The sequence below is a fragment of the Anomalospiza imberbis genome, chromosome 6 (genome assembly GCF_031753505.1).
Source record: "Anomalospiza imberbis isolate Cuckoo-Finch-1a 21T00152 chromosome 6, ASM3175350v1, whole genome shotgun sequence".
Lineage (NCBI taxonomy): Eukaryota > Metazoa > Chordata > Aves > Passeriformes > Viduidae > Anomalospiza > Anomalospiza imberbis.
The window spans coordinates 31814411-31841208 of record NC_089686.1 but is presented as its reverse complement, the minus strand read 5'-3'; the positions used below and the strand labels follow the sequence as shown (position 1 = coordinate 31841208).

Sequence of the window (26798 nt, the reverse complement as noted above, 5' to 3'; positions counted from 1 at the left end):
TGAATCCCCATGCCATATGGATATGAAGAATGTGTAAAGAGTATTTCCACACAGGAGAACCTGAATTGGAAAAATTCAAATGAATGCTTGTCAGTTAAAGCTCAGCAGAATCAGAAGAATAATTAAATATTCAGCATACTGTAGGAAGGCATATGTGGTCATTGGGCTAGGAAACGAAGTATCTTAATTACCATGGCTAACAACAAGTCATTGTAGCAATGTTTTATTTTGAAATCTGTGTATTACCAAACCATACATATGTAAAGTACTCTGACCTTAAGATCATGATATAATTTCTGAAAAATTATTCTCAGAATCAAGAGCAGAGAGGGAGATGGAAAGATTTTAATTGTTTTTCAAAGTTTGCATCTACAAAAATAGATTCCTTTCTGAGCATGAGTGAATGAATGCTGGTGCCCTTCTCCTAATTAAACACTTCCCACTTCACTTCTGCTCTGCCAGCTCAGATGAAAGTTTGGAAATCAACAAAGAAGAAAACAGCAAGAAAGTAAAGAAAAATGGAAAGACAGGATAGGAGATAAACAGTGATGAAATATATGGGAATCAAAGGCACCTAAGATGCACCCCAATTTATATTAGGGTGATGAGAGACCACTAGGGTCAGTGGTGCTTTTCAGAGTGTATCTGTATAGACAGAGTGGAAAGGTACCTTCCCCTACCTTTTCTTAGCATACTTTTTCAGAAAGATCTGTATATGTTCAAAGCAATTTCATATTTCATAAGTTACCATACATTATTTTCATGCTTTAGACAAGGCTTATAATGCTTGGTACCAGCCGTAAATTAGATATTGTCAAACACACAAATATCAGAAATTCCCTGAGCTTCATAATGCTAAAAAAAGCATAGAATATGTATTCTTAAACTTTTCCCTGTAGCTCCACTACTGATCAGAGTCATGGAGAAGATACTGTTCTGACTCTCTGTGGACATCCTCCTATATAATAGATTGCTTGTACTTTAAAATGGAAGAGAAAGATCACTGAGTTTTAAATGTTACAAGCAAATATTTCCTAAGACATTTGCTGTGGATATTGATTTAATTGTACATGAAATACAAATCCTCACTGAAGATGAATTATTGAAGAACAGAAATTATGACTTGATTTGAATTTTGAAGTAGAGCTTGCATTTAGGTCTTAAATGTTCCATCAGTTTTAATTGTGATTTGTTTCAAGGATAGAATCTGATCAAAGCAGGTTGCACAGTGGATAAGGGAGCTCAAAAACTTAAGTGTTGTCTAATCTTTGAAAGGGTAAATGTAGATTAGACATCACCTAAATGCTGTGCAGACAGACAGTAGAACTTTCAGATACATATCTGCATAGCTATAATTAATTTATTTATTTCATGTTTAGTTCAGTTTGGACCTGAGTTAATGTTAACTGACTCTTGTTAATCCACATAAACTAAAATAGAAACCTGTTGACCAGCCTGTTCTGCTTTTGTTTGCTGTATTTTTAGAGCTCTCAGACACTGCTTCTGATTCATTCACATTAAAACATGAAGTAACAACATGGTTTATAGTTGGATTGTTCCTAATACCTAAAAAACAAATAATCTCTGTGCAAATTATATGTGACTGCATTTCAGTAGAGCTTTGACTTAATTCTTCTATGCAAAATGGCATAGTAAATTTCAGCATCTGCCTGTGTCTATTTAAGCAACATAAATAATTTACTGAACTAAAACTTCTTCATGGTTCTCCACCACTACTGGTTAATAAAGGAAATTTAATTTAATTACTATGTCATTTTAATCATTATGGAAGAACTTTGTACTTTATAATTCATACATACTTTATTACAAGTATATGTCAGAGCAAGGTCCAGCAGATTAAGCACAGTGTGAAATAAGGAATATGCAATTTTGCTGCATTTGAGATAGCACATTGGATCTGATTTATTCACCTGGACTTAAGTAGCAGGCAAAGTACAACTGTAGAGAGTGAGCCCATTCGTGTTCTTTGCCAGTCTTTACTTGAAAGAGGTAAGGTGCCTGCCCAGTGCTGTGTTCCTTGGGTTCTTTCTTAATAATTTTTAATACCAATTCCTACTCTGGAATTAAATTTATCTTTAAATCAAATTTCAACGTTTATGCATAACTATAAGTGAAGAAAAAAGGTTGACTTATTCAAAAATACTAAAAGAAAACCAAAACAGTTAAAAAAATAACTCCAGATCCAATTTCAAATTTCATGAAAATCAGTATTTGGGCTTGTGGATTAGGGTTTGATTTAAAGTAATTTATAATTTAATACTTCATAATAGCAACAATAATCAAAGCTTTCAGGGAAAATGATACATGGCAGTAGAAAATAGAAGTACAGCAGAATTTAAATGCTTAAAGGGAAGCACTGTGCAAAATTTCATGGAAGGTAATTTTCCAGTTTATCATGATCCCAATATCAAATGACCAACTTTGCATAAAATGGCAAGTTATATTTTAATATTAAATCATAGTTATTACTAGTTTTAGGTAACATAGTTACATAGTTTTAGGTAGAATAGAGAATTCTGGTTTGCTGGCTTTGTGTATGGTAGGCACAAAAATTAACTCTCAAACCTGAACTTTAGTACAATGATTTATCTTGGACATTTTTAAAAAAATGTGCTGAAATTTTTTCACTCTGGAAAACTCTTTGCTGAATCTGCTGCTAAGTGATTCGATTTTTAAGGAATGTGGCTTTGTTGCAACACAAGCCACTGTGGAGAAGGATACTGGCCTCTGCAGAATCTGTGCTAACAGTGGCAGGAAATAAGCCCTGACCAAAGAGCTTTCTTGCTAGATCTATTCTCTGCCTTCAGCAAAGCCACTGTGGGGAGACCAGTCCTCAAAAAAAAAAAAAAAAAAAAATTGAAAGATCATTAAAAGAGTTTGGTTTGAGTCTGAATAAATATAACCTTTGAGAGTATAGGAAACATTTGTTTACCTGATTCATTCTAAGCTGTTGTTGACAGAAACTCCTCTTCAGAGAATCTGGGATTTGCCTAAGTGAGGACCCAAGGATTTAGTCCAATAATAGCCTAAACCTTCTTCTGTAATGAATGAACTATTAATGTACCCCAAAATGTGGGTAAAATGAGGCTCAAAGCTGGTTCAGTTCAGTATATTGAATCCTTGTTGGTTTTTAAGAGGCTAAAGAAAAGTTCTTCTGCTTTGTTTACTGAACTTTTAAAAAAAAATCTAATTGAAACCTATGACCTGTTATTTCAAGCTGTAGATAGCAATTCACAAAAGAGCATAGTCCAGGTTAAGTGAGTCCTCCAGAGCATGGAAAGCTTTCCAGCACTAGGAAAGCCATGCCTCTGAGTACTGTTTGAGCTACAGACAGTCAGCAGAGCTAATGTAACTGTTTCTGTCCCTTCGACCATTGGTGTCTCTATTTCACTATAGTTTGGATTCAGGCAATAAGAAAAATTCAACTCTGATAATTAAAAGTACTGCTTTTTCTTTTGTCATTACATTACTCTTCATGGCTTTTTGGCACACTCAAAATTGCATTATGTTTCATTGCCTAGCATGGCACAAGGTGACAGGTGAGAGATGTTCTGAGTGTCTCACCACAGCACTCTGTGTCAGAGAAATGAATGATTTGTCAGAAATGAAGTCTGAGGCATCAGGAAAGGAGACGTCCTTCAAAGATGGGAGAAGCCATCTTTGACAGAGGCTTACTGTATTGAAGCTCGGTATTTCAAAACCTTTCTCATTCAGGACTTTTGTACTAGAAATCATAAATAAGTCATAAATATTGCCATTTTCAGCTCCAATCTGTGTTACAGTTCTGTACTGCTGCAGGAGGACTGACGCAGAAGGAAGATGCCATTGAGCAACTCAGCAGGATTCATGCTGCTCTTGCTCTCTCAGTGCACTGTGTCCCTGGGCACCAAAGAGGCAGTGGTCCTGGCTAATGCCCACCTCCTTCCCCAAAGAGACCATGAGAGACTGGAAAATGCCAATGAAAAAGGTACTCGTGAAGACAGTGAGTGATTTGGAAGTGTTCTGTGTTTTACCTTATTGCTTTGCTGTAACATTTTCAACCAACATATATGAAAGCTAGCCCTGGAAGAATAATTTGCAATATGAACATGTCCTGCCACAAAGCCCTGAACCTGTCTGTAGAAGTTGGTCTACTGAGAAGGGCAGCTGTGAGGGTCACTGTGTGTATTGCTGGCTTGGACATCACCATATAAATTACTTAAATAATCCCTCTATAATATCATGGCATCACATTTAGAGTCAGGTAGGCTACGTCTACCAGGAAAATGTAATTTTTACTGATTTTTTCTCACTGAGATAATAAAATTGTCAAGTTATTATTAAATACAAATTACAAATATTCCTCAGCTTAATGATATAAGGACATGCCTTTAAACTCTATGGAGAAGTGAATGATTTCAATTCATAAAAATATTTCTGAGTAACGGAACAATGAATACCATCCTTCTCTATAAAAAGAATTCTCTCTCTATAAGTTCATACATATGTAAATGTATATTTAAATGAATTTTGTTCTGGCTCTTAAGAAACCACAGAATCAATTGTAAAATTCAGAGCATGGTTTTGCAGTCTCAGAGATGCTTGATATTATACTAGAGCAAGAAGTTTCCTTATAAATATGTTACATTTTAAAAAACCCAGTAAATATTTTAGCCCAATAGAGAGGGTCAACCCAAGCCTTATATGCCATTTTTGTTACCCTCTGGGTCTACTGGATAAGCAATAAAATGGAAAAGCAGTTTCACCCATCTTCCTGATACAGGTATTCAGCACTGAACAGAATTGTAGTTCTACTTGCAAATCCATGATAAAATTTAGCCTAGAGTTTGTGTGAAACGAACTCATCCTAAGAAAATCCTCAGATGTTTATAAGCTTTATATTGACCAGAAATATGATTTAATATGTCCCTTTTATCAATGAACACGTGGCATACATTTCAGAATTTAACAAAAGGATGTTAGAGGTGCCTGAAGTATAAATTGGTTCAAGAGAAATTAATTTGTTCATTGAGGAAAAGACTAGGTCTAGTTATTATACTCAATTGTTCTACAGATGGCACAGGGAATTGCAACTTGCTGACTACTCAATCTGGAAGAACACTTGTGGAAAAGGAATCTGTACATAGTTTTTGGCTTTTCAATCATATTTCTGTCATAAATACAAAATCATACTTCTGTTGTATGACAGAGTAACAAACCATTTCCTGAATTTCTGAATATTTCCTGCATGTTCCTCCCAGAAATCTTCCCCTGTAGCTGAATAAATGGCCATCAGCTGCAATGAAGTCAGTCAGCTTCCAGTCTGAAGAGAGTCATTCAGTCACTCTAAAGGACAGAATTCAATTTCTAAAATTTATTATTTGAACAGAATTTACTTTTTTGTGTGTGTGTGTGTTTTTGTTTTTTTTTTACTCAGACTATCCAAGGGATTGTTTTGAGATTTTACAGCACTCCAAAGGAAATTCCAGAGATGGCCTTTACATCATCCAACCAAAAGAGGAACCAATTGTTGTCTTTTGTAACATGCAGGATGGTGGCTGGACAGTAATCCAGCACATTACAGCCAACAGCACTGTTGACTTTGACAGGACTTGGCAGGACTACAAATATGGATTTGGCTCTGTTCATGAGAACCACTGGTTAGGAAATGAATACACACATCAGTTAACTGGCAGCTCAGTGCAATACATACTTGGAGTTAAACTTGTAAATCTAAATGCTGAAGTCAAATGGGGACAGTATGAGCCATTCCTGATTGAGGGGGAAGAGTCTCAATATCGAATCAGGGTTGGTCTTTACAAAGGCAACGCCACTGACGCACTGACCCTGGACACAGAAGCTTATCTCCATGACAACCAGAAGTTCACCACCAAGGACAGAGACAATGACAATTACTTTATGAATTGTGCTAAGCTGGAACTCAATGGCATTCCTGGGGGAGGTTGGTGGTATGACGCATGTGCTGGGGCAAATCTAAACCGCAGGAATGTGATATACTGGCAAAAAGACTGCAGCAAGCAACACCCCTGCAAGTTTGCATGGATGATGATCAAACCCATCGAGCACCACCAGTCATACCCTACCAAGACCTGCCCCTGTCAGAAAGTTGAACTGTAGACAAGCCATGTCTATTTGACAGGAACATGGACTCTTTCAAGTGACTGAAGTGAACTCACTGACTGAGTAATAACCCTAAGTAACCATGACTGGAAATTTAAATTGGGCCTCTGTTAGGGATTTATGATGACATATTGTCCAGGACTGGAACATGTCACAGAAATTTGCCAACCACACAAGTGAGAATCTGTCAGAAACTGAGGCCTTTACCACAAGATTTAAATAACCAGAAGATTTAAATAATTAATTTTATACTATTTTAGCCATAAGACATGTCTGGTATGAAATCCAGGATATGATGTCCTGTACAATATATACATGAATAAAAATGCATCTCAGAAGGTTTTGCTCTGGTGTCAATGTTCATGATTGATTGCACATCTATAATTGCGCATCTTCATATATCACGCAGGGAGGAAATTTCCAGTTAAATACCTACATTTACAAAATGCATACTGAAGAGTATTGTCTATCATAGGGCTTCAACAGGCCTTTTCTTCCTAAATTTAGTGAATGGTATTTTAATATTTAAAATTGGAATTAACCTCATCTCCCATGGCTTCTTTCCCCCTTCACTGACTCTTCCTTTATCTCTACTTTTTAATGATCCCATATAGAGTGAAGTATTCAGCACTGGCTTTTCTTTTCTGCTTTCATTTCAGAACACTCAGCACTTATGGGATTGTCAGATCAGTCAGAAGTCACTGATCCAAAGATTACAACCCCTCTGATTTTTTCCCCCAAAAAACTCAGTGAATACATTTTTTAAAAGATCAAATTGATATCACAATTGTTTATTTGTTCTTCCATTTTTACCCTGAAGATTACTCCATTTTATTTACCATTATTTGACTGTTACTTCTCTCTGTTCCATGCTGTGCTTTAGCTTTTTCCTTTTTTTAATACCACTGTGAGGAGAGAATGTTGCCTTTATTTCACATTTAATAGTTTGAATTGTTTTAGTACTCAACCTTGACATCCATTAAAAACAGTGCCTTTTTTCTAATTATAAAATAAAATAAAAATTAATTATAAATTATTCTGTTTTAAAACAATAAACAAAAGTATTTCAATTTTTACAACCTTGTTTTAAGACCTTGTTCTCTTTTAGCAATGAGTTGCTTCACACAGTTATATATCATTGGAATAACTGAATGACAACTGAAGAGTTTTTATTGTTGCATTTACAAAATGTCAGAATAATAATTAGATTATCATGTGTGGTTTTTTAGATATTTCAGTTAAAGAAACTCCACCAACAGATACTGTCAAATTCCTGCTTTTTAATTTAAAATACTGTTTATCATTTTCATGATAATTGCCTCAGAAAATAAATTCTTCCAAAACTGTCATGATTGCTTAAGATGAGAAACTATTTTGGAAGCAGAAAAGCCAAGAAAGCAATTTTTAGTTTTCTTGATGCACTGCAGCATTTTCAGGAAGAGATACAGCTATGTGATGTGGGTGAGGCCAACATAGCACCCATGCCAATTTTGCAGCATCTGATTTTTTCCCCCTGAGTTTGTGTTCAAAGACTGAAGTGTGATAGAAGAAATGGTTAGTACCTGAATTGAGTTTATATCATTGAGTCAATTTAATGTGGGTTCTGCATAATTCTATCAGGATGCCTCCAAAGTTGGGATGAGGATACAAGAAAATCACCTGAGTGCTGCCAGTCTCACATAGCTTTTGTTAGAATTCCTGGCCATATAGCCAGATGTTCACACACCTTCCAAAAATGTGTTTTTAATAACCGTGACATGGAAGTGTGGAAGGGAGAGTCCACAGGCTGCAACTGATCATCAAAGGCAGGTAACCTGCTCTGCAGCCTACTCTTAGCATGTTTTAGAGGATTTTGAAGGTAAGGACTCTGCAAATAAGTTGTATGAATTACTTGGGCACCAGCAGACCAAATCCAGCTGCCCAGTGTTGGAGGGACTCTAGCAAATACTTTAACTGGAGCCCTACAAACCTATGCACGGAATTCCAGTACAAAAATTAGATTTAAAATTTAATAATAATTCATAACATGAAGTCTACCAGCAAAAAACCTGAGACATTTAATCAAACTCAGGGACTGAGCTACATTCCAAACTTCTAAACAAAGTATGGATGGAAATGACTATTGGAGCTGGGTTAGGGACTAAGGAAGAAAATAAATAAGAATATTCTAGAACATCCATCAGCATGGAACCTTTAGAAGTAGACTAAACTTTGCATCATAATTCCTTAGCAAAAGACTATCTTAACTGAACAGATATTTTTTCTTCCATTGCTGAACCTTGATCACCAGATCAGATACCCAGAGCAATGCTGAAGGCGTCTGACCTTCATCATTGAATCAGTGAAATCACAGACTGAAACATGGGGGTTTCTATTCTACGCACTCTTAAGATCTTTTGCCAGTCACATTTCTCCTACGCTCTTTCTCTTAGCCTTTCCTGATTTTATTGCCTCCTGCAGTATGGGAAAGAAGGAGGGTCTTCCCAGAGGTAGCTGCTGAAACAAATTTATTTGGTCAAATAAATATCCTTCCAAAATGGGTAAGTATGACAAGGTCTAGAGCAAAAGGTTCCAGCTCTAAGCACCTGTGAATGGGAGGCATGATCCACTTTAATCATGGAATCTCCAAACAATAGCAGTGAAATAGTTTTCTTTACCTCTGCTACTTTGCATTTTTCCTTCTATTGTCAACTGCGGGAAATGTAACATACAATACCACATTAATAAACTCAGAATTTATTCATTATTTGTCTTTAAAATAATTCAATTTTCATATGTGAAAGTGTTTGCTTTTGTTTCTGACTACCCAGACTTCCAGATAACCTTATTTTTATGTATAACCATAGATTTAAAAGTACAACCACAAAGTGGTTTCAGGGGCTGGCTGACTAATGTTGTTAATTTATTGATACAATACACTGTATCAAAAAATTAATGATGTTAGCTGCAAGGCCTCATTTTCTCTTACTAGAGCTAACAAACAGTCCTTTAGTCACTCTCATGTCCTTTGTGTTTCAGAAGGCATCAGGCCACAGTCAGAGTGGGGGGCTACAGAGCTGAATCCAGCCGTGCTCCACAGCTGGAATCTCCACTCGTCCTCCTGTAGCTACCTGATGAATTGCACACTAAAGGAGGCCTTATGGACAGCACACATTAAAAACAACTATCTGACCTCCACTACATCTAGGTTGCTGCTGCACCTAAGAATTAAAAGATATTTCAGCTTTGCTCTTGGCATTGTAACCCAGGAATTCAGTGAAAGCCCCCCCAGCTTAAGAGGCCTGCTGAAACAGAAGCCATCAGCAACCAGGGACCTGCTGAGAAGAAAACTTCTGAAGGATTTGAAATGTTTGGTTTATTTGAGGAGGACTGACTTTGGTATATCAGCAGATACATGAAGAGACTACTGACATTTAGTGACCAATGGCAAAAATACTGTGTAAAAGGCAGTGCTTTTTGTGAGTGTAACAAAGACTGAAGTTCCTTAATCGTAAAAAAATACATTTACCAAGACGGAAAAAACAATTATAACACCATCCCTTTCTGAAACCACTAGCAGTCATAGATTATCTCCTGTTTTACAACATGATGTTATCAATTTTTAAATGTTTTAACCACTTATGGGTAACTATTAATAAAATCATAAACAAGCAGCTTATTAAAGCTCAAGGTTTTATGACACTCAACTGTCAAATGTATGTGGAAGAACATTTCTTAGGTAGTTCAAAAGGAGGCAATGGATATTTGGGGGAGACCACATAAGAAACAGAGCAGCCTCTTACTGACTTGATGGGGTTAAAGCCAAGCAGTAAAGTGAAAAGACACCGTATCATTTTCTAGAGGTAAGGGTTAGTCTGTGTTTCAAAACAGAGAAGCCACTGACTATCCAGCAGCTGCAGGAGCATTACAGGAGCTGCCCTTTGCAAAGTTCTTCACTCTAAGTAGTCACAGAAAGTGCACAACTGTATTCAGGTGTTCTACATCTGTTTAAAAATTCTTGGAACTCTTCCAAATATTTATCTACAAACCTAAATAATCTTTGCAAGAAATGAATGTTAGTTGATAAATTATGGGGATCTGGAATACGTAGGGATGCCGGCACATATGAAAAGGGAGAGACAAAAATCATACCCCTGGTTTGTGGGAAAATTCAATACTTTAAAATATAAAAGGTGCTGGGTCTCTGGAAAGCTTAGTTAGGGATGTGTATTTATGCATCTATATTGATAATACATACATATCTACATATACGTATGTGTATGACATTATGTAAAACTAAAATATAATTTACAAAAAAGCATTTCATTAGTCCATGACAATAATCAATTACACAATCAGTAAAAATGTAATTGAAAGGACAGATAACAAGATTGTCCTACACTGCATAAGTCCCACAACACTTTTTAAAAGGTACAAAATACAATCAAGTACTAACTGATACTCTGATGAGGACCAAATTTGTCTTTTTATGGTTTTGATTTTTTTAAAGAATAAGCATCCTACATAACAATAAAGTAATGCACACCTCTTTATATAATTCATAATATTTACAGTGTACTCATGTGTGGCTATGTAATCTCTCACATGATTAGGTGCTAGCAGCATAATTTGTGCACATATTTCACAGTTACAATTACATTGAACCAACATTGTTGCATCCATCACTGTGTATTCTAATACATTTACTGAGCAGAGAGTCCATAAACATTTACAGAACATTCTTGATCAACAGATGTCAAAAACAACATAAAATGTTCCATTTAATTTCAATAAGAGCCAATGCTTCATTTCAGCAATAACAGTGCAGCTAGCAGGAACTGTTACTACCTCATAAATTTTGCCTTTAAATACAGCTTGTGCCCCCAAAAAGACACATTCATTTGCTAAAAATCAAACATAGTTTACTGAATGACTGGTCTGATATAATATAAAATAAACCCACTCTAACAACCAATTTGTACATAGTTACTATACACAGGAAAAGCTCTGGATAGTGAGAGAACAAAGCTGATGAAAGAGTGTTTATAAAGATCTCTACTTTCCTTTCATGAATAACCATTTGCTAATGTACAAAAAATAATAGGCCCAGTATGGTGCGTTACAAAATCAATCGTGACGTTAGAGAACATATTTTTACATTAGTACACTGCTAATTTTTCACTGACAAAATCTTCCCCTGTGGACACTGGGGCCAAAAAAATGTTAATTACTTGTACTGTGATTGTTGACATGGAGGATTTATCTATCTGTAGGAGAACATTCTGATGGTATGATAATTTAATACGTTATACAAACAATTTCACAGAGAGCAATGGTACATTCACGATGACTTATCCCTGAAATGTGCAATTGGGTAATGTCACCACTACAATATCCCACTAAATGTACAGCAGATATAATATGAAGAGTGTCTCAAACTAATATTCCAAAGTATCTCACTCAGAATTGTGATAGAAAGCCTAGAACTGAATTTGAACTTTGTGTTCATGAAGATCATCATGCCTTCATAAACATTTTTCTTTAGGACTTCCACACCTCATGACTCCTGTTGCCATTAACTTTGTTTTCTCAGGACCTTTCCTGAAGCTTCGTGTTTGTTCCCACCACAAGGAGGTCACCATCTCCATTTTAAAGGCCTTCTGCTGAAGGCAGTCCCTTGTTTACCCACTCAGTCAGTGCTGCAGGGCTCCTGCCAATCTAACACAGGCATTAGGAAGGCACAGGCAGCTCAGCTCTGGTGCCAAAAGCCCTCTCAAATCTCAGCCAGTGGTCAGCCTCAGCTCGTAACTAGGCTAGTACAACCCACTCCAGGAAGCCACAGCCACCAGGGGTGTTGACTTCAGCCACATCTGTAGCAGATGTGGTTTTGCTGGACCAAAAGAGAGTGCCTGAAGATAACTCATGTTTCCAAGCACCTGATGTTGACTAGTACTTGTAAAGCTATCTAATGACAAAGAATTCAAAATGTTTTGAATAGTTTTACAGAAACATTAAAAATCTGCTTAAAAATCTTTCCTCTTTAAAAGATGCCAATTCTCTCACTGTTTATATATATGTAAATGTTATGGAAACTTTTGGAGCAAGGTGTAGCACAACAAAGGAGATTGCAAAAAAGACTTTCCTTGTGTTGTAGATAGACCATGTCCATTATGCTTTACAGTCAGTTCTGATTTGTACCATTGTCACTGTTGAATAAAATTTTAAAATTTCCTTCACAGGTACTGGGAACTGAAGAAATTCAGAGCTGTCACCATTTTTACAAATGACAGTGACTTGCTTGATGGAACTGATATTGGGACTGGCTTCTTCATCTACAAAATACATTATCTATTTCTTCCACTATAAGCCCTTCTATGAGCCTTCCTAAGTCTCCACAAGAGTCATCCTTAAAGTGGAAATTTTCTCAGCATTATATTCTCCTATAATGCATGTGTTCATTTGGAGTATTACGAATCTCCCTAACCATTTAGTATTGGGGAGGACAGCATTTGCCCTTTAGGTAGTCCTTGTTTCATCTCGACAGCTGATGGTAAAGCCTCAAAACAGAGGTAGCAAAGGCTGCATTGCCCGGAACACTGAAAACTAAATAAACAACACACTAGCAAAGAACTATAGGAAGAAACAGTTCTGCTCTACAGGCAGACAGCCTGAATCACGTAACCCGATGACTGGATGATCATCCCAGTCTAATTTCTAGTAGTTTATAGTTTACTCCACCTTTCTCAGGCTGAAAGAAAGGACATAAGACACCAAACACAATAATTGTTAATGCAATTCTACTGCATAGTCAAAAACAACCTGTGTTGCTCATAGCAGCCACCGACATTTTTATCCCAAGCACACTACTGTCATGCAAAATTTAACTTTTCAGCAGATTTTTTTAACCACTAGACACAACAGCAATGGGTTTGAAAATACAGAATTTGCTAGGTTACATCAATATCTGTATTTCTCCTTATTTCTTATACAAGAATGATTATGGTAGTCTGGTATTGCCCTGCCAGTATAATTTCTCTTCCACTTTTTTCTTTTTCCACTGGCAGAAAAGCAGCATCTTAAAAGTCTTCCTGAAAGTTTTATTACAGAGGGCATAACAAATGGGGTTAACAGTGCTGTTCACATAGCATAGCCAATATCCAAGGTGCCACAGTGTCAGGGGAATGCAGTCAGAGCAAAATGTGGAGATCAAAACCATGATATTATAGGGAGTCCATGTGATGATAAATGCCAAAAGAATGGCGCTTAAAGTCTGTGCCGCTTTGCGTTCCTTTATAAGAACCATCCGTTTCCTTTTGGTGATTTGGTTATTTATATTTGGATCCATGCTTTTGATGGAAGGGTCCTTTGACAGAGCAGCAGAACAAGGAGTTATTTTTACTTTTCGGCAACCATTGTTGGCTTCCTGGCTGCCATCAGCCTTAACCACCAAACGGAATTTATAGGCCACACATTTTTTACTTTTTTGTACGTGTTCTTTGGTAGGTGACAAAAAGTATTTCTGGTTCTCAAAATCACTTTCTTCGGGTTGGTCTTTGACAACGACATCTGTAGTTTCATTATACTCTTCTGCCTTACTTTTAGATGGACTTTTGTAAGTTACTTGGAAAACCGAGTCAGCGGCAAGTTTATCCTCATCTTCTGACGACGCGTAGCTGCTGCAGGTGGTTAACTGGTCAGCCTTAGCCCAGTCCATACAAGTACTCGCTGCCTGGGAGGCCTTCACTGTAGCTGACGTACTTCGGCTAGATGAAGACCAAGAGGCCTGACATCTCTCTCTTTTGACTAAGTTTTGTTGCTTGCAACTGAAGCAAGACTTCAGGAGAGTTTTCTGAGGCTTTATTGTCTCATACTCTGCCACAGACTCTGAGCCCTGCAGTTCAGCGAGGTCCTTGGTGCGTTTCTCGGTCTCTTTATAAATGCGGCAGTACAGAATGGTCATCACAGACACAGGAATGTAAAAAGCAGCAATTGCAGTACCAAAGGTAATAATGGGTTCATACAGAAACTGTATCTGGCACTCTTCAGGTGGTACTGTTCGTTCACCCACAAAATATTGCCAGCACAAGATTACAGGTGCCCACAACATGAAGGAAATCAGCCAAGCCATACCAATCATGATGCCAGCTCTTTTGGGTGTGCGTTTGGCCCTGTAAGTTAAAGGCCTTGTGATGGAAAAGTATCTGTCAAAACTGATGACTAGGAGGTTCATTACTGAGGCATTGCTAGCTACATAGTCTAGTGCTAGCCACAGGTCACAGGCAAGGCTTCCAAGAGTCCAATGGCCTATGAGTATATAGGATGTATAAAGGTTCATAGAAAATATCCCAATGATGAGATCTGCACAGGCAAGGCTGAGCAAGTAATAATTGTTGACAGTTTTGAGCTGACTGTTAACCTTAAAGGATATCATTACAAGGATATTTCCCACTATGGTTATTAAGCTTACAATTGCAGTTACAGTGGCAATAGTAATGACTTCCCAGAGGCTATGCCCTTCTAACTGCTTATGGTTGATGGATGAACTGTTTACAACAGTAGAATTGCTGAATAAATTGACTTCCATTCTTGTCCTTGGTGTATTGTCATCAGGACCTTAGCACTGTTGCATACTGCTTTCTGTACTCAGAAGCATCCTTTTGGAGATAGCTATAAAGATCAAAGGAAAAAAAAATCAGAAAATTTGAGTAGCTCATTAAGTAGCACAGATTTCCATTAGTTACGACGAAAACACTTGTGAAACAACCTATCACATTATTTGTGTTCTCTTTTTTTTGCATTTTGATTGTTCAAAATTGTGAACATAACTAAAACACACAAATGTACATCCTAGGACAATGTGCTCTGGCATTTTATGACATTCCAAAATGTAATCTATTATTTCATAAGACAGTTAACCACCCCAGCTCTTACATTTTGAGTATCTTAGGAACCCTCTACATATTCTCAAAAAAAGACATTTAAAGTTTTGCAGTAAGACAGTGAGTCACTGTGTTGTTTCCTACAGTATTTAAAATGCATGCCAAGGTTTCAGGTATTAGCTTTGAAAAATTTGTAAAAGTTACTGACAACAGAAAGAGAGTAAGTGAACACTGGGGGTGCATGCGAGTTAGGAGCCACACTGGCACTGTGACAGCAAGGAACAAAAAGGTGTTAGAAGTGCTTGAGGCAATGGAGGGCAATCTTTGAGCAAATGAAGCAGGCGAGGCCAAGAAGATGTTTGTGGAAAAAACTCTATTGAAAGATCTTAGGACAGAGGAGACTGATGGGGTTAAGCATGGAAGTACAGTCTGGGTAGTTTGGATGAGTGAATGGTAGGATTGAGGATACAGAGGAGTAAACTGCAGAGGAAGAAGCAGAAGATAACCACAGTGGTAAAAAATGCAAATTTAACAATCAATTTCAAATACCAATTTAATACTTGCATAAGCAGCAAAAGGTGAAAACAGGACCACTCTATTAATGCATGCATGCCACTGATATCCATTGCTTTCTACATTCCACACTGCTGTTTCTTGTGTCAGTGAACCTGTATTAGGCAAAATTTCTTTCAAAGATACTTGCTGGGTTTAAGTAATTCCATCACATCAGGTGATGATAATAACTTATTCCATGCTTAGTCTCAGTAAACAGTGTAATTTTGAAATAGTCAAATAGTACTCAGTTTTTAAAGTCAGAAATGAAAGATAAATTATTAACAGACTTTTCGACTGGGATTTTAGCCTGTAAAAAACTGGTATGATCTCTTTTTTCAAAGCAGATATAGGTTCAACTAAAATTATCACATGAATTACCTATTAAAGTCCATTTCTAAGTCTTTAAGATTCTCTCTACATCAGATCTCTATTATATGGTCCTCCCTATCCATCCAAATGACTTCTCTGTGTTTTCATCTTTCATACTAACTCTCAGAATATTGTTTTCTTTGGTCTTAGCAAGTGTCTTTTATTAACTGCAAGCTTTTACAGACTATCTCTTTCCTACATCTCTCTTTTGTACCAAGAAGTAATGCCCTGTCTCTCACCAGCTCAACAGAATTTTTTACAGCCACTAGTTGAACTTTCAGAAAAGCATGTAATTTTTTTTCATTGTCCTCTTTGTTCAACCTTAGAGGTGTTTAAGAGGTGTCTGGACCTGGCACTGGTTTAGTAGTTTAGGGGTTACAGTGGTAGTTCTGGGTTCTGGACTTGATTTTACAGGCCTCTTCCAACCTTGATTATTCTACAGGTCTATGATTCTTATTTGCTATTACTGTTTCCTTCATTTTTCCCCCAGGTCTCCTAAATATCCACAGAAGTGTATCATGTTTCTTTCTACTTCAAACCCTGCTTATATGGTGATCTCTTGTTGTGATGAAACTGGACAATGGTAAGTTTCCCGATGTACTGAAACTTCTGCCTAATGTACTTCTCAGAATGGTTCTCTTCCATCTGTGTGTGTCTGTCATCTCCCATTTTATATTTAAATGTTTCTGCATCTGTATTCTGCCTATACACTGAGCCTAATTCAAGAGGATTCTAATTCATGTATAGACCTTGCAGACTAGCAAGAATCATAATACATGCATGTTGACCATCTATACGCTTGGCTCTCTCTCTCCAGCCTCAGAGCCGGTCTAGCCGCCAATAGCTGAGGTGCCACAGCAGTTCTAATTAGTCCTATGCAAAGAAGGACATTTCATATTGGTTCTGCATTCTGGAAAGATCTCCCCCAAGTCAGAGCTGTCTTGATGGCTGGTGCACTGGCTTTACAAATCTTTACAAAAACTTGAAGGGTAGGAATTAATTTCATGTGAAACAAAGGTGTGTGGAGGAGCTGCATGGCTGTGGTAGGTAACTGAGCTTGAGAGAGGAATCTGTGTTTCTGTTACTTCACATGGCTTATGCTTATTTTTTTGTGGACAGTCAATAAAGTTGTTCTTTGCCTTAAAAGCTCCATGTGACTAAATTTTCAAGCATGGCAGTGTGGTAGTAGGTTTAGCATGGCAATGTCAGGGGACAGTGAGGGCTGCTCGCTCTGTGAGGGAAGGTGAGGACAATGCCAAAGCAGGTGGGGAGCTGAGGCCTGACCAAGAAGCAGCAAGATGTGGAGAATCACGTTTGGTTCATGAGAAGGTGAGAGACAGTGATAGCCCAGTGCTTGCACAGCAAGTCTGGAGTGGTAAGGCATGTCTGAGACCAAGCCAGGAAGCCCAGCCAGCCGGTATGACCAGGATCTGAGCCAGGACTGAGGAGACAGAAGGCCAGGTGTAGATGTAGCTGATGCCTGGCTGTGATGTAGCACAGGCAAGGGCCAGCGGTACAACTGACTGGCCTTGGGCTTTTGCATGATATCAGCTAAGGCTAGAGATGGTCTTAAAAAGGCACAGCTATGAATATCAGGCACATGAATAAACCTTTACAAATTACACTTGCCTAACACCGGGTTTGAGCAGCCGTATAGAACAATTGCACATTGTTTCAACTTTCTGCCTTTTTTTGCCAGAAATGGCACTTGCCTCAGAAGAGGGAAGACTGGAAATTGTATAGATGCTGTGCACTGTAATGGTTCATCTTTGCCGTAGATAGCAAGTGTCCCCCTCTCAGGTCACTTACATTCCCTAACATTAGCAATTAGGAAGAAAGACTGCTTGAACTATGCCATGTGGTTTGCAGACTTCAGAGCAACAGGAGAGGCAGGAATTGTTGTTGCTGTTGTTGTTGTTGTGACACGGATGTTCTTGGTTTAAACTGACATGGGTTGGAGAAATAATGATAATATGTTATGGAAACTACATAATTTCTTAATAATTTGTTAATAAAAAGCACTGTTTGATCATGCAAAACTTCCCTCCCTAATGGGCTATTTTACTGTGATGTCTATAAAGTTGACAACAGCTGACTTATTAGAATGCAAAGATCTCTTCTTGGCACGTTGACCATTCTTGTCATCTCGTCATACTCTATCCTCTTTTGTTTCACAGGTCTGCATTAACACTTTGTGGCATTACCTTTTGTCATCTATTTGTGTATCACTCAGGCTAATAGAGCTTGTGAGTGGGACTTCTGTGTGCTATAATAGCATAATTTATGCTAATTGTCTATCATAAGAGGTGATAATAATAGGGACATCAAAACTGAATTATAAAATTAAAATGCATATGTACGGTATCATGACTTTGCTATGTCTCATAATTATTAATGCATGATGCTCATGCTTGTGAGTTGTAATGGTATTTGTTATGTGCTGCCAAGTAGTAATTATATTTTTTTCACTCTATCTGTAAGTATTAATTATTGTGAGTTGTTAAATTTGTACATAAAGTCAGCTTACAGTTATCTGCAGGCAGATTGTTCGTGTCACAGATTAATTGCACCACAGATGCAGGCACAGCTTGGGTTCACCAGGTTTTATTAGCTCCATCTCATTCTGTGTCTGTCAGACCTGTGGTGGCTGAATGAGTATTGCTGGGATGTCTTTGCAATGTGCTTGCCAAAGCTATTCCCGGTTACTTTATTTATTTGCTTTTGTGCTAAGCTAATTTACGGATTTGCTGCCCACTGTGCCCCGGAACTGAGCAGCCCACAACATAGGTAGTTGTGCAGCTACAGTACAGCCCATGATTTCACAAAATAGGAGGTTTGATCACATTTTGCTGGAACGATTCCTGGGTTTAAAAACCCTGCAAAACCAGATTGATGTTTTAACATGTTGTTAAATGACAGCCTGTGTGTTCAAGAGGGATTGGGCTAGCTGGTTAGGAAACTGGTGAACTTCCCCAAGAACAGCAAGAGTGGCTGCTTAATTTAAGAAAAGCAGGACAAACCAGCCTAGCATTATGGCACAAAGCTGTTCCCATGTCTCTGCTCTATGTCCTGAGAGGAGTATGCTCCTCAAGAAGCTGCAGAGCCAACTCATGTGGCTCATGTAGCGCAGGCATCTGCTGAACACCCTTTCAGCTTGGGATCAGTTGCTTTTCCCCTCATTTGCTACAGAAAGCAAAGGTCCTGCACTTGGGTCACAACAATCCCGTGCAGCCCTACAGCTTGGGGAAATAGTGGCTGGAAAGCTGCCTAGTGGAAAAGGTGCTGGAGGTGCTGGTTGACAGCAGCTGAACATGAGCCAGCATGTGCCCAGGTGGCCAAAAAAGCCAATGGCACCCTGGTATCAGCAGCAGCGCGGCAGTGGTCACTGCCTGCCCTCTACTTGGCACTGGTGTGGCCACACCTCAAGTCTTGTGTCCCTACAAGGACACTGAGGTGCTGGAGCAGGTTCAGAGAAGGGCAGCAGAGCTGGGGAAGGGTCTGGAGCACAAGTCCTGTAAGGAGCAGCTGAGGGAGACGCGTTTGGTTAGTCTGGAGAAAAGGCAGCTCAGGGAGACCTTATCGCTCTCTACAACAGCCCCAGAGGAGGCTGTAGTGACATGAGGATTGCTCTCTTCTCCCAGGTTGCAAGTGACAAGATGAAACAGCCTCAAGCTGCACCTGAGGACGTTTACAGTGGGTATTAGGTAAATTCTTCAGCAAGAGGGTGGTTAGGCATTGGAACGGGCTGCCCAGGGAAGCGACAGAATCCCCTTCCCTGGATTTACACATTTAAAAGATGTGTAAATGCGGGGCTTATGAACATGGTTTAGTGGTGAGAGTGGCAGTGCAGGGTTAACAGTTGGACTGAATATCCGAGGTCTTTTCCAACCTAAATAACTCCATAATCCATCTAGCTGAGCTCTATTTTCTAAGCACTAAATACATATTTTTTCTGTTTTTATTCACACACGTGGATGCGATTTTGCCCTCCCTCCTCGTTGGTAGCTGCAGGAGGTGCGGGCCCGGCCCGGCCCGGGGCCGCCCGCAGGGGGCGCTGCCGAGGCCGCGCCGCCGCCATTTCCCCGGGCCCCGCCAGCGGCCCTTTCCGGCGGTGGGCGGGACGGGCGCGGCCCCGGCGGCCCGCGGCGGGCGAGCTCGGCCATGCAGGCGGAGCGGGGCGGCAGCCGGCCCCGCAGGGAAGGGGCCCGACACGGCCGGCGGCGCCCCTGCGGCGCGCCCGACGCGGCGGCGGAAGGAGGCGGCGGGGAAGGCCACGGGCGCGGAGGAGGCGGGGGCCGGGGAAGAGGCGGCGCTTACGGGCACCGAGGAGGCGGGGGACGGGGCAGGCGAGAGCCCCGAGGTCGCGGGGCAGCGCCAGCGCCCAGCGCCCAGCAGCACCGGCGGGTAAGCGGGAGGAGAGCCCACCCTCGCGGCAGCCGGGGGAGGCGGAGCTGAGCGTGCGGAGCCCCGGGGCGGCCCTTGGGCTGGGGACACAACCCTCCCCTCTCCACTCCTCTCCTCCCCTGCTCCTCCCCTGCTCCTCCCCTTCCCGCGGTGGAGCCAGGCTGGCCGCTGTGCCCCAGCCTATGGGGGTGGGTTGGGTCTGCCGGCGGTACCGCCCGGGGTAGCTCAGCAGCTGCAGCATCCCCGTACGCTCTTCCTGCTCTGGGACAGCTGAGCCTACGCGCTCTGGTGCAGCATACACAGGGCTTTTCTTGCCGAAATACGTGTATAATTTTGCGCTGAAAAGAGAAAAGTCTTGTTTGATTATTTGGTCTGAAAAAATACCTCCTCACTTTGCAAATAGAGATGAAGAATTTTTGAGCATTTTTGGCACAGTTGTTTTAATGGTTGGACTCGAACGATATCAGAGATCTCAGAGAACCTTAACGGTTCTATGATCAGAAGTTGAAATGAGCAGGTGTCTTGTTCAGCCTGTAGTACTCGCAGTGAAGACATGGTACCAGAGCACACCTTACATAATGGATATCTGTGATTCACTGGATATCATTTGTCATTAATAGAAGTTGATAGCTGTGCATCAACCCATTATAAAATGTTTTAGCAGATTAAAAATAGCACCGACATACCATTGTGTGCCACAACTACATAGGCAATTTCCTGTGGAGGTATTAAAATGTGTTTTCTAACTCACCATGGTATCAGATAAACACTGTGCCTTTAAAAAGAGTTGACATAAAAAATGCTTTGACTGCTTCATTCAGATTGTTTTGCTTCTGTTAGCATTGTTGCAACATAGAAATCATGTCCCTGGATTGGCAAAGAGATTACAATGATGACCTAGTGCTAATTGGTGTTGGCAGCACTGGGAGTCCTAATGTAGATGGACCAGCTGCTGCCCCAATTCCAGCATCATGTTGATTAGATTCACTTTGACTTTTATGATGCCATGGCTTCAATTGAACCCACCCAGTGCTTTATCTGTATTACTTCTCCCATGCTTGCTGTGGGTGTAAAAATATAAAACATTAATTTTGTTATTGTATTTAGATACATAGCACTCATGTTTTGGGAGATGAAAGTTACGGTTCGATTGATATAGTTACCTAGAATGCTGGTCAGTGCTTTCACATGTAAACAATATAAATTGCTGAATTCATACTGATGTCTGGGGACAGGTTTGGATCCTGGATGTAAAACAACATTGTTCCCTCATAAGCTGCAGGAGCATGCAGGGGAAATTCAACACCTCTGTGTATTAGCTGGGGAAATTTCTATCTTGGACTGACTTTTTCTCAAGTCATTCAACCCTGCAATTAAAAATGTTTTTGGGACACATTAAAATATGTTTTGCCACTGGTCACTTTGTTATTGACTTGGATATGCTCTTCATCTTAGCCTAGCACAGTGACTTTATTTTTGGCCAAGGCTATTATGATTTGGGACTTTGAAGCAATAGCTAAGATTTTCTGAGGACTCTGCTAAAGATCGTTACGTAATGTAGTGTTCTTCCTGCACTGGAGAGTTTTGACCTTAAGCGCTGTATGGTGTCTTAGCACACCTGCCACAAATTTTGTGTTTAGCAGCTTGGATAGGACTGGCTTCCAGCAATCCAGCCACAGCATCAGCAGCTCTGCCAGCCTGCAGCTGCTGAATTTTAGTGCTACCTCTGAGCCAATCTCATAATTCACCACTTCTGGAGCAGAGAGAGCCTCCTCCTTCCAGCAGTGTAGCCAGCGTTATCTGACAGAGAGTTGCCCCCAGCTCCTTAGTGTTCTCTGCATTCAGCAGAATCTCTTGTATTGCAGGAGTGCACCACCTGAGTGATAGGATGCTTGGCCCAGAGTAAGCATTTTGTGTGAGATGAGACCTTGCTGTCTTTCAGCAGTAGGAGGTCAAACTTCTGAAGTGGTGATGTGTGAATTGCAAAACTAGGAAATTAGGTAATAAGGCAGGGAGTGTGATGGTTTTACTGCATTCCCTTTCCTTACTGTGTGCTGAGATGCTGGGGTCTTCTCAGAAAAACTTTTTTTTTTCTTTTTTTTTTTTTTTTTACAGTGAAGTAGAAATTGGCATTAAATTGCATAGTATTTTGGCAGCAGTATTTCTTAGTCAATTGCATTCATGTAAAAGCACTGTCTTCAAATGTTGTGTTTTGGATGTTTTAATTTACTGGTTCCTAAGCTTGCATTTGAAGCTACAAGAGGACATTATTTCTGACCTGCACAGGAGGGAAAAGAAACTGTCATGGTGGCCCATTCAATTTGCAGTTTTTTGGGGCACAAGAGCACTGGGCACTGTGTGCTTTATGTTGCTGCAGGGGTCCTATAATTTGGTTTTAGTCATGGGTGATCAGCTGTGTTATTTGCAAAGCCTGGGAAGACCCAGAAATTGCTAGGTCAGTTCTCCCCTCCTCAGCTAGTGCTAAGGGAGAAGGAGATTAGTTGTCTTGTTTGTATTCATGCCCTGCATGGTAGATCCAGCTGTGGATCAGAATCTTATAGAAGAAAGCTTCATGACTTCTGTCAGCTCTCGAGAAGGTGGCTCTCCGAGTAAATTCCCAGCTCCACTTTTGAAACAGGATGCTGCCTCTCTCAAATATGAAATTGGATTAGAAACCACGAGAAAAAGTGTTCTTATTCCTTTTGAAGAGGGAAAAGGATCTTCCACTTGTCTTTTTGTAATTAGTGTGCATGCTGATTTTAACTGGCTTGATTACTGAAGATTTTGTGTCCTCCCTCCCTTCAAAAATGAATGTCTAATTAAGACCAGCTGGTTTACCAAATGGCAGATTTCTTTGTAGATCTGTCATCTTGAATCACTTTCCATTGTTTCAGTCTGCTTTAGCTCATCTATGCTATGTTAAATAAATAAAACACATTTGAAATTACTCAGTTTTAGTAAAACGTGGCATTATAATGCTTAAATTGACATTGATCCAATATTTTTTCCCACTTTTAATCTAAGTCAGAATTCATGTTTTACGTACTGTCAGAATTGTAAAGTTGCTCTTTCTAAGAGATACAGTATATTAAAATAGAAACAACTTTCTGAAATTGTGGATATGATGCTGGGTTTTATTTTGATGGTCCTTGACCACATTTCTTGGGGGTTGGTAGTGGTTTAAGGAGATTGTCTTTTGTCCTTTAGGTTTATTACATTTGCAATTTATGAAGTATTCTTTTAACTTTCCATTCATTGATACACCGAGTGTGTATGTGATGCATGCTTCTACTTCAGTGCAGTTGGAATTGGCAGGTCTGTTTCAGTGTTCCTTTCCTGACTTTGGGTAGTGTTGCAGTAAACATTTTATTGTTCATAAGTGGACATTAACAGATGGATTTTAGTGCAGTCTTTCTCATGTGTGGTTAGTTTCAAGATGGCATCAATTTAGTATTTATTATATCTTCATTCTTGTAGTCCATGCACATATAGAAGTGATATAAGAGAACATCTAATGCTGTCAGCATCAGCTAAATTTTCCTAATTAGTATGAGCTAACTGTTCACCATCTAAGCAACCACAGAAAGCAGTTGAGAGGCACAGTAACAAAAGTAACAAATACAGATAGATGTATTTGATTTCCTTTAGAACACTGTGACAGAAATTGTGCAGATAGAAGAATAGATTTTGTGTTAATGTTCTCAAAAGCAACTAGAAAAAGGTTATTTAGATTAATGTACATCAATTTGTGAGCTGTACTTAATTGTTAATGCGGTGTGAAGAGCTTCCCTCTTCTCAGAAGTTTCTCTACTGTGATGGTTCAGTGTCAAACTGGTTTTTGTTAAATGGGATTCTGCAAGGCTTCATTCTGTATCTGCCCATGTTCAGTTTTCTATTAATAATTCCAACAGGGAAAGATTAAAATATACAGTGTTAATATTTGCAGACAGTGCTAAACTGGCAGGAGGGTGGAACACAGAACAGTCTCAACAAATGGAAGAAACAGCCTGCATTTGGGTGTGATTCAAGGTCATATAGTACAACCACATCTACACAGGAAATATCTGTAACAGTGTGTGACTGATTAAGGTGCAATTTTATAGAAGAGAACTGTCAGCTTAATGGATGAGAAGGTATCAATTAGTGATGCCATTACATTGAAGAACTAGTTCTATTTTTGCAAGATTGGGACTAGCTGGGGAAAGTTCAGTGGGAAGGAATGAAGAAAGATGTAAAGAGGATATGACCAAGGAGGAAAGGTTGAAGAACCTGGTTCTTTCTCTTTTTATTTTATTTATGTATAAATTCATTTTTTTAATCTGGCAAAGAGGACACTTTGGACAGGCCTGGTTAGCAGTGTTCCATAAAGTAGAAAGGTTGCTGCAAAGAGATACATTTTAGGCAGGACAAGAAGAAAAACATTATTAAGAAGGAAGAGGTTTAACTGGGGCCTTGAGAATAAAATTTATGACTGAAAGATTAGATAGCTTGTTTAGCAAGTACATGGGAATCAGGACAGAAAAATATGTATGGTGAAGGCTACTGAGTCTGCTAAGTAGACCTGCTGTGTAACCACTTGTCACAGCCCTATTTATTTTTCTTGTATTTTTTCAAGGCTGTCTGTGCAATGCAAAAGCATAAATGCTTTTTATACATCCAAAATTAATTTATTCTTTTTGGTTTCTAGACAATAGAGGAACCTCTTTTTTACAGTGGGACTCCAGAGTTTCATAAATAGTCCCTAATTGTTTAGTGTGGAATGTTTTAGTGATATTTATTGTTATTCATTCGGCATATTTTACCAACTTTCCTGCTGATACAACAAGGGATTTGTATTGAAAACATCCCATTACACAGGTGAATATCGTTGCTGCAGATCAACTTCATGTCTGACTCTTTTTCTGTAACTTTCTTGGAAAGAGCTTGAGGGGCTTTTTTATATTTTAGATGGGTGTGCATTTATGTCCTTGCCTGCTTAAATGCTTTTGTTCCTTTTTTCTACTCTCAAGTCTCTGGGGTAGTAATTTAATAGCTTTTTGGTAACAGGTTGTCCCAAATATTTTCTAGCTTAAAGAAGTAACTTTACTGGCTGCATATTTGGTTAATTTTGTGACACACAGCTTTCAATTATAATCTTATTTAGATTTAATTATCTAGTAAATTGGTGTGGATTTTATTCAGATGAAATAGAAAATGGTAATTATTTGAATATTGGAGAAGAACTTCCTGTCATATTTAACTGAAGATTTTAGAATTTCGGGAAGAACTGAAACTCTGCAGACTAAGAATGCATGCATCCATGCATGCATCCATCCGGGGCGCTGAACCGGTGCTGTAAGGTACCAGTAGGTGGTGCAGGCAGCCCGCCCCTTGGCGCTGGGCCGGAATGACCGGTGAGGAGTCAGGATGTGTGCACATCATGGGGTTGGAATGTTCTTCTCATCTCAGGGTTATCTTTCTGAACGTACAGCACAATGTGCGAAAGTCACACCTACGTGTGAGTTATTAGGGTTTGCCCCTGGGTTTTCGAAACACACCTGTGAAGAAAAGTTATTTGTAGGAAGGGCATACTTTGTAATTCTGAGCGAAAAATCCTGTTGTGCTACTGGGGTGACTGTTTAGTTCCACATAGCACAATACAGGAGCTTGTTTGGGTACATCAAGTGAGACACAGAAAGTATTTCTGCTGAAAAGTCAACAAATTTGTAGAAGCAATGAATTTGCTTAAAAATTTATGCCATGCAGTGCTGCTGCTGGTTTTCCTCATAAAAGAAACTGGGTAGTTTCAGAAGCCCTGTTTTGAGTTTCTAGCCAGTCTAATAGTGCTGCACAGTCTTTTATAGCAGTCAGAAGGTTTCACTGTATTTAAAGAAGAATCAGACAAATGCTGATGACTGATTCAGTGGTGATTTAGAGACTGAAAAAAGATATGGCAGAATATTTCTTACAGGTTTTCACAATCACAGGATTTCACACAGAATTTCAAGCCTGTGTGATTCAGTTTTCTATGGTGAGGCATAGAGGGGTGGTTAATTTGTTTCTCATTTATTCTTTCATATGTGCAGTTCCTCTCTGTTATGTGTGTGTAGGGGTCTGGGGGTAAGGGTTGAGTTTTTCTGTTTTGTTTGTTTGTTTGATTTTTGAAAATAAGTCTTCAACTCCTCTACAGGTAGATGCTGTAATACACTGCTGTAAAACCATAAATCTGCTGGAGTGTGTAAAAACCTTGCCTTAAGGTCCTGTTTCTATTCCTGTTTCTCTTTTCCCAGAGGATAATTCTACATTAGAGACTACTCTCTCCTTAACTCTGAAATAGCCAGGGTCTTTGTCTCGTAGGAACAGAGTGGTGATGCTGTGCTACAGTTCTTCCTAGGCTCTTTCACTGACCTGTTGGGAGGCCTTGAGTTTTTTCTGATTGTCTTACAAACTAGGGGGTTTTGCTGGCTTGGTTGGTTTTTTTAGTTTTGTTTT

At 39.4% G+C, this 26798-nt stretch overlaps 3 protein-coding genes across 5 annotated transcripts in view; 2 read left to right on the top strand and 1 right to left on the bottom strand.

Moving 5' to 3' along the window:
• LOC137475624 (fibrinogen-like protein 1-like protein) overlaps positions 1-6485 on the top strand; it is a 72799-nt gene extending 66314 nt beyond the window's left edge. The window contains exons 1-3 of one of the 3 annotated variants that reach the window (XM_068193085.1): positions 1866-2010; positions 3804-3988; positions 5438-6485. In XM_068193085.1, coding sequence (XP_068049186.1) covers positions 3841-3988; positions 5438-6138 — 849 coding nt within the window. In that variant the 5' untranslated portion in view covers positions 1866-2010; positions 3804-3840 and the 3' untranslated portion in view covers positions 6139-6485. Of the gene's footprint in view, positions 1-1865; positions 2011-3803; positions 3989-5437 lie in introns of those variants that run through there. The other 2 variants (XM_068193086.1, XM_068193087.1) reach the window with 2 other exon arrangements.
• Positions 6486-12907: 6422 nt separating this feature from the next.
• CHRM5 (cholinergic receptor muscarinic 5) overlaps positions 12908-26798 on the bottom strand; it is a 42851-nt gene continuing 28960 nt past the window's right edge. The window contains exon 2 of the mRNA XM_068193083.1: positions 12908-14787. Coding sequence (XP_068049184.1) covers positions 13118-14704 — 1587 coding nt within the window. The 5' untranslated portion in view covers positions 14705-14787 and the 3' untranslated portion in view covers positions 12908-13117. The remainder of the gene's footprint in view (positions 14788-26798) is intronic.
• Positions 19955-26798, top strand: part of AVEN (apoptosis and caspase activation inhibitor) — an 83450-nt gene continuing 76606 nt past the window's right edge. Inside the window, exon 1 of the mRNA XM_068193084.1 lies at positions 19955-20327. Coding sequence (XP_068049185.1) covers positions 20085-20327 — 243 coding nt within the window. The 5' untranslated portion in view covers positions 19955-20084. The remainder of the gene's footprint in view (positions 20328-26798) is intronic.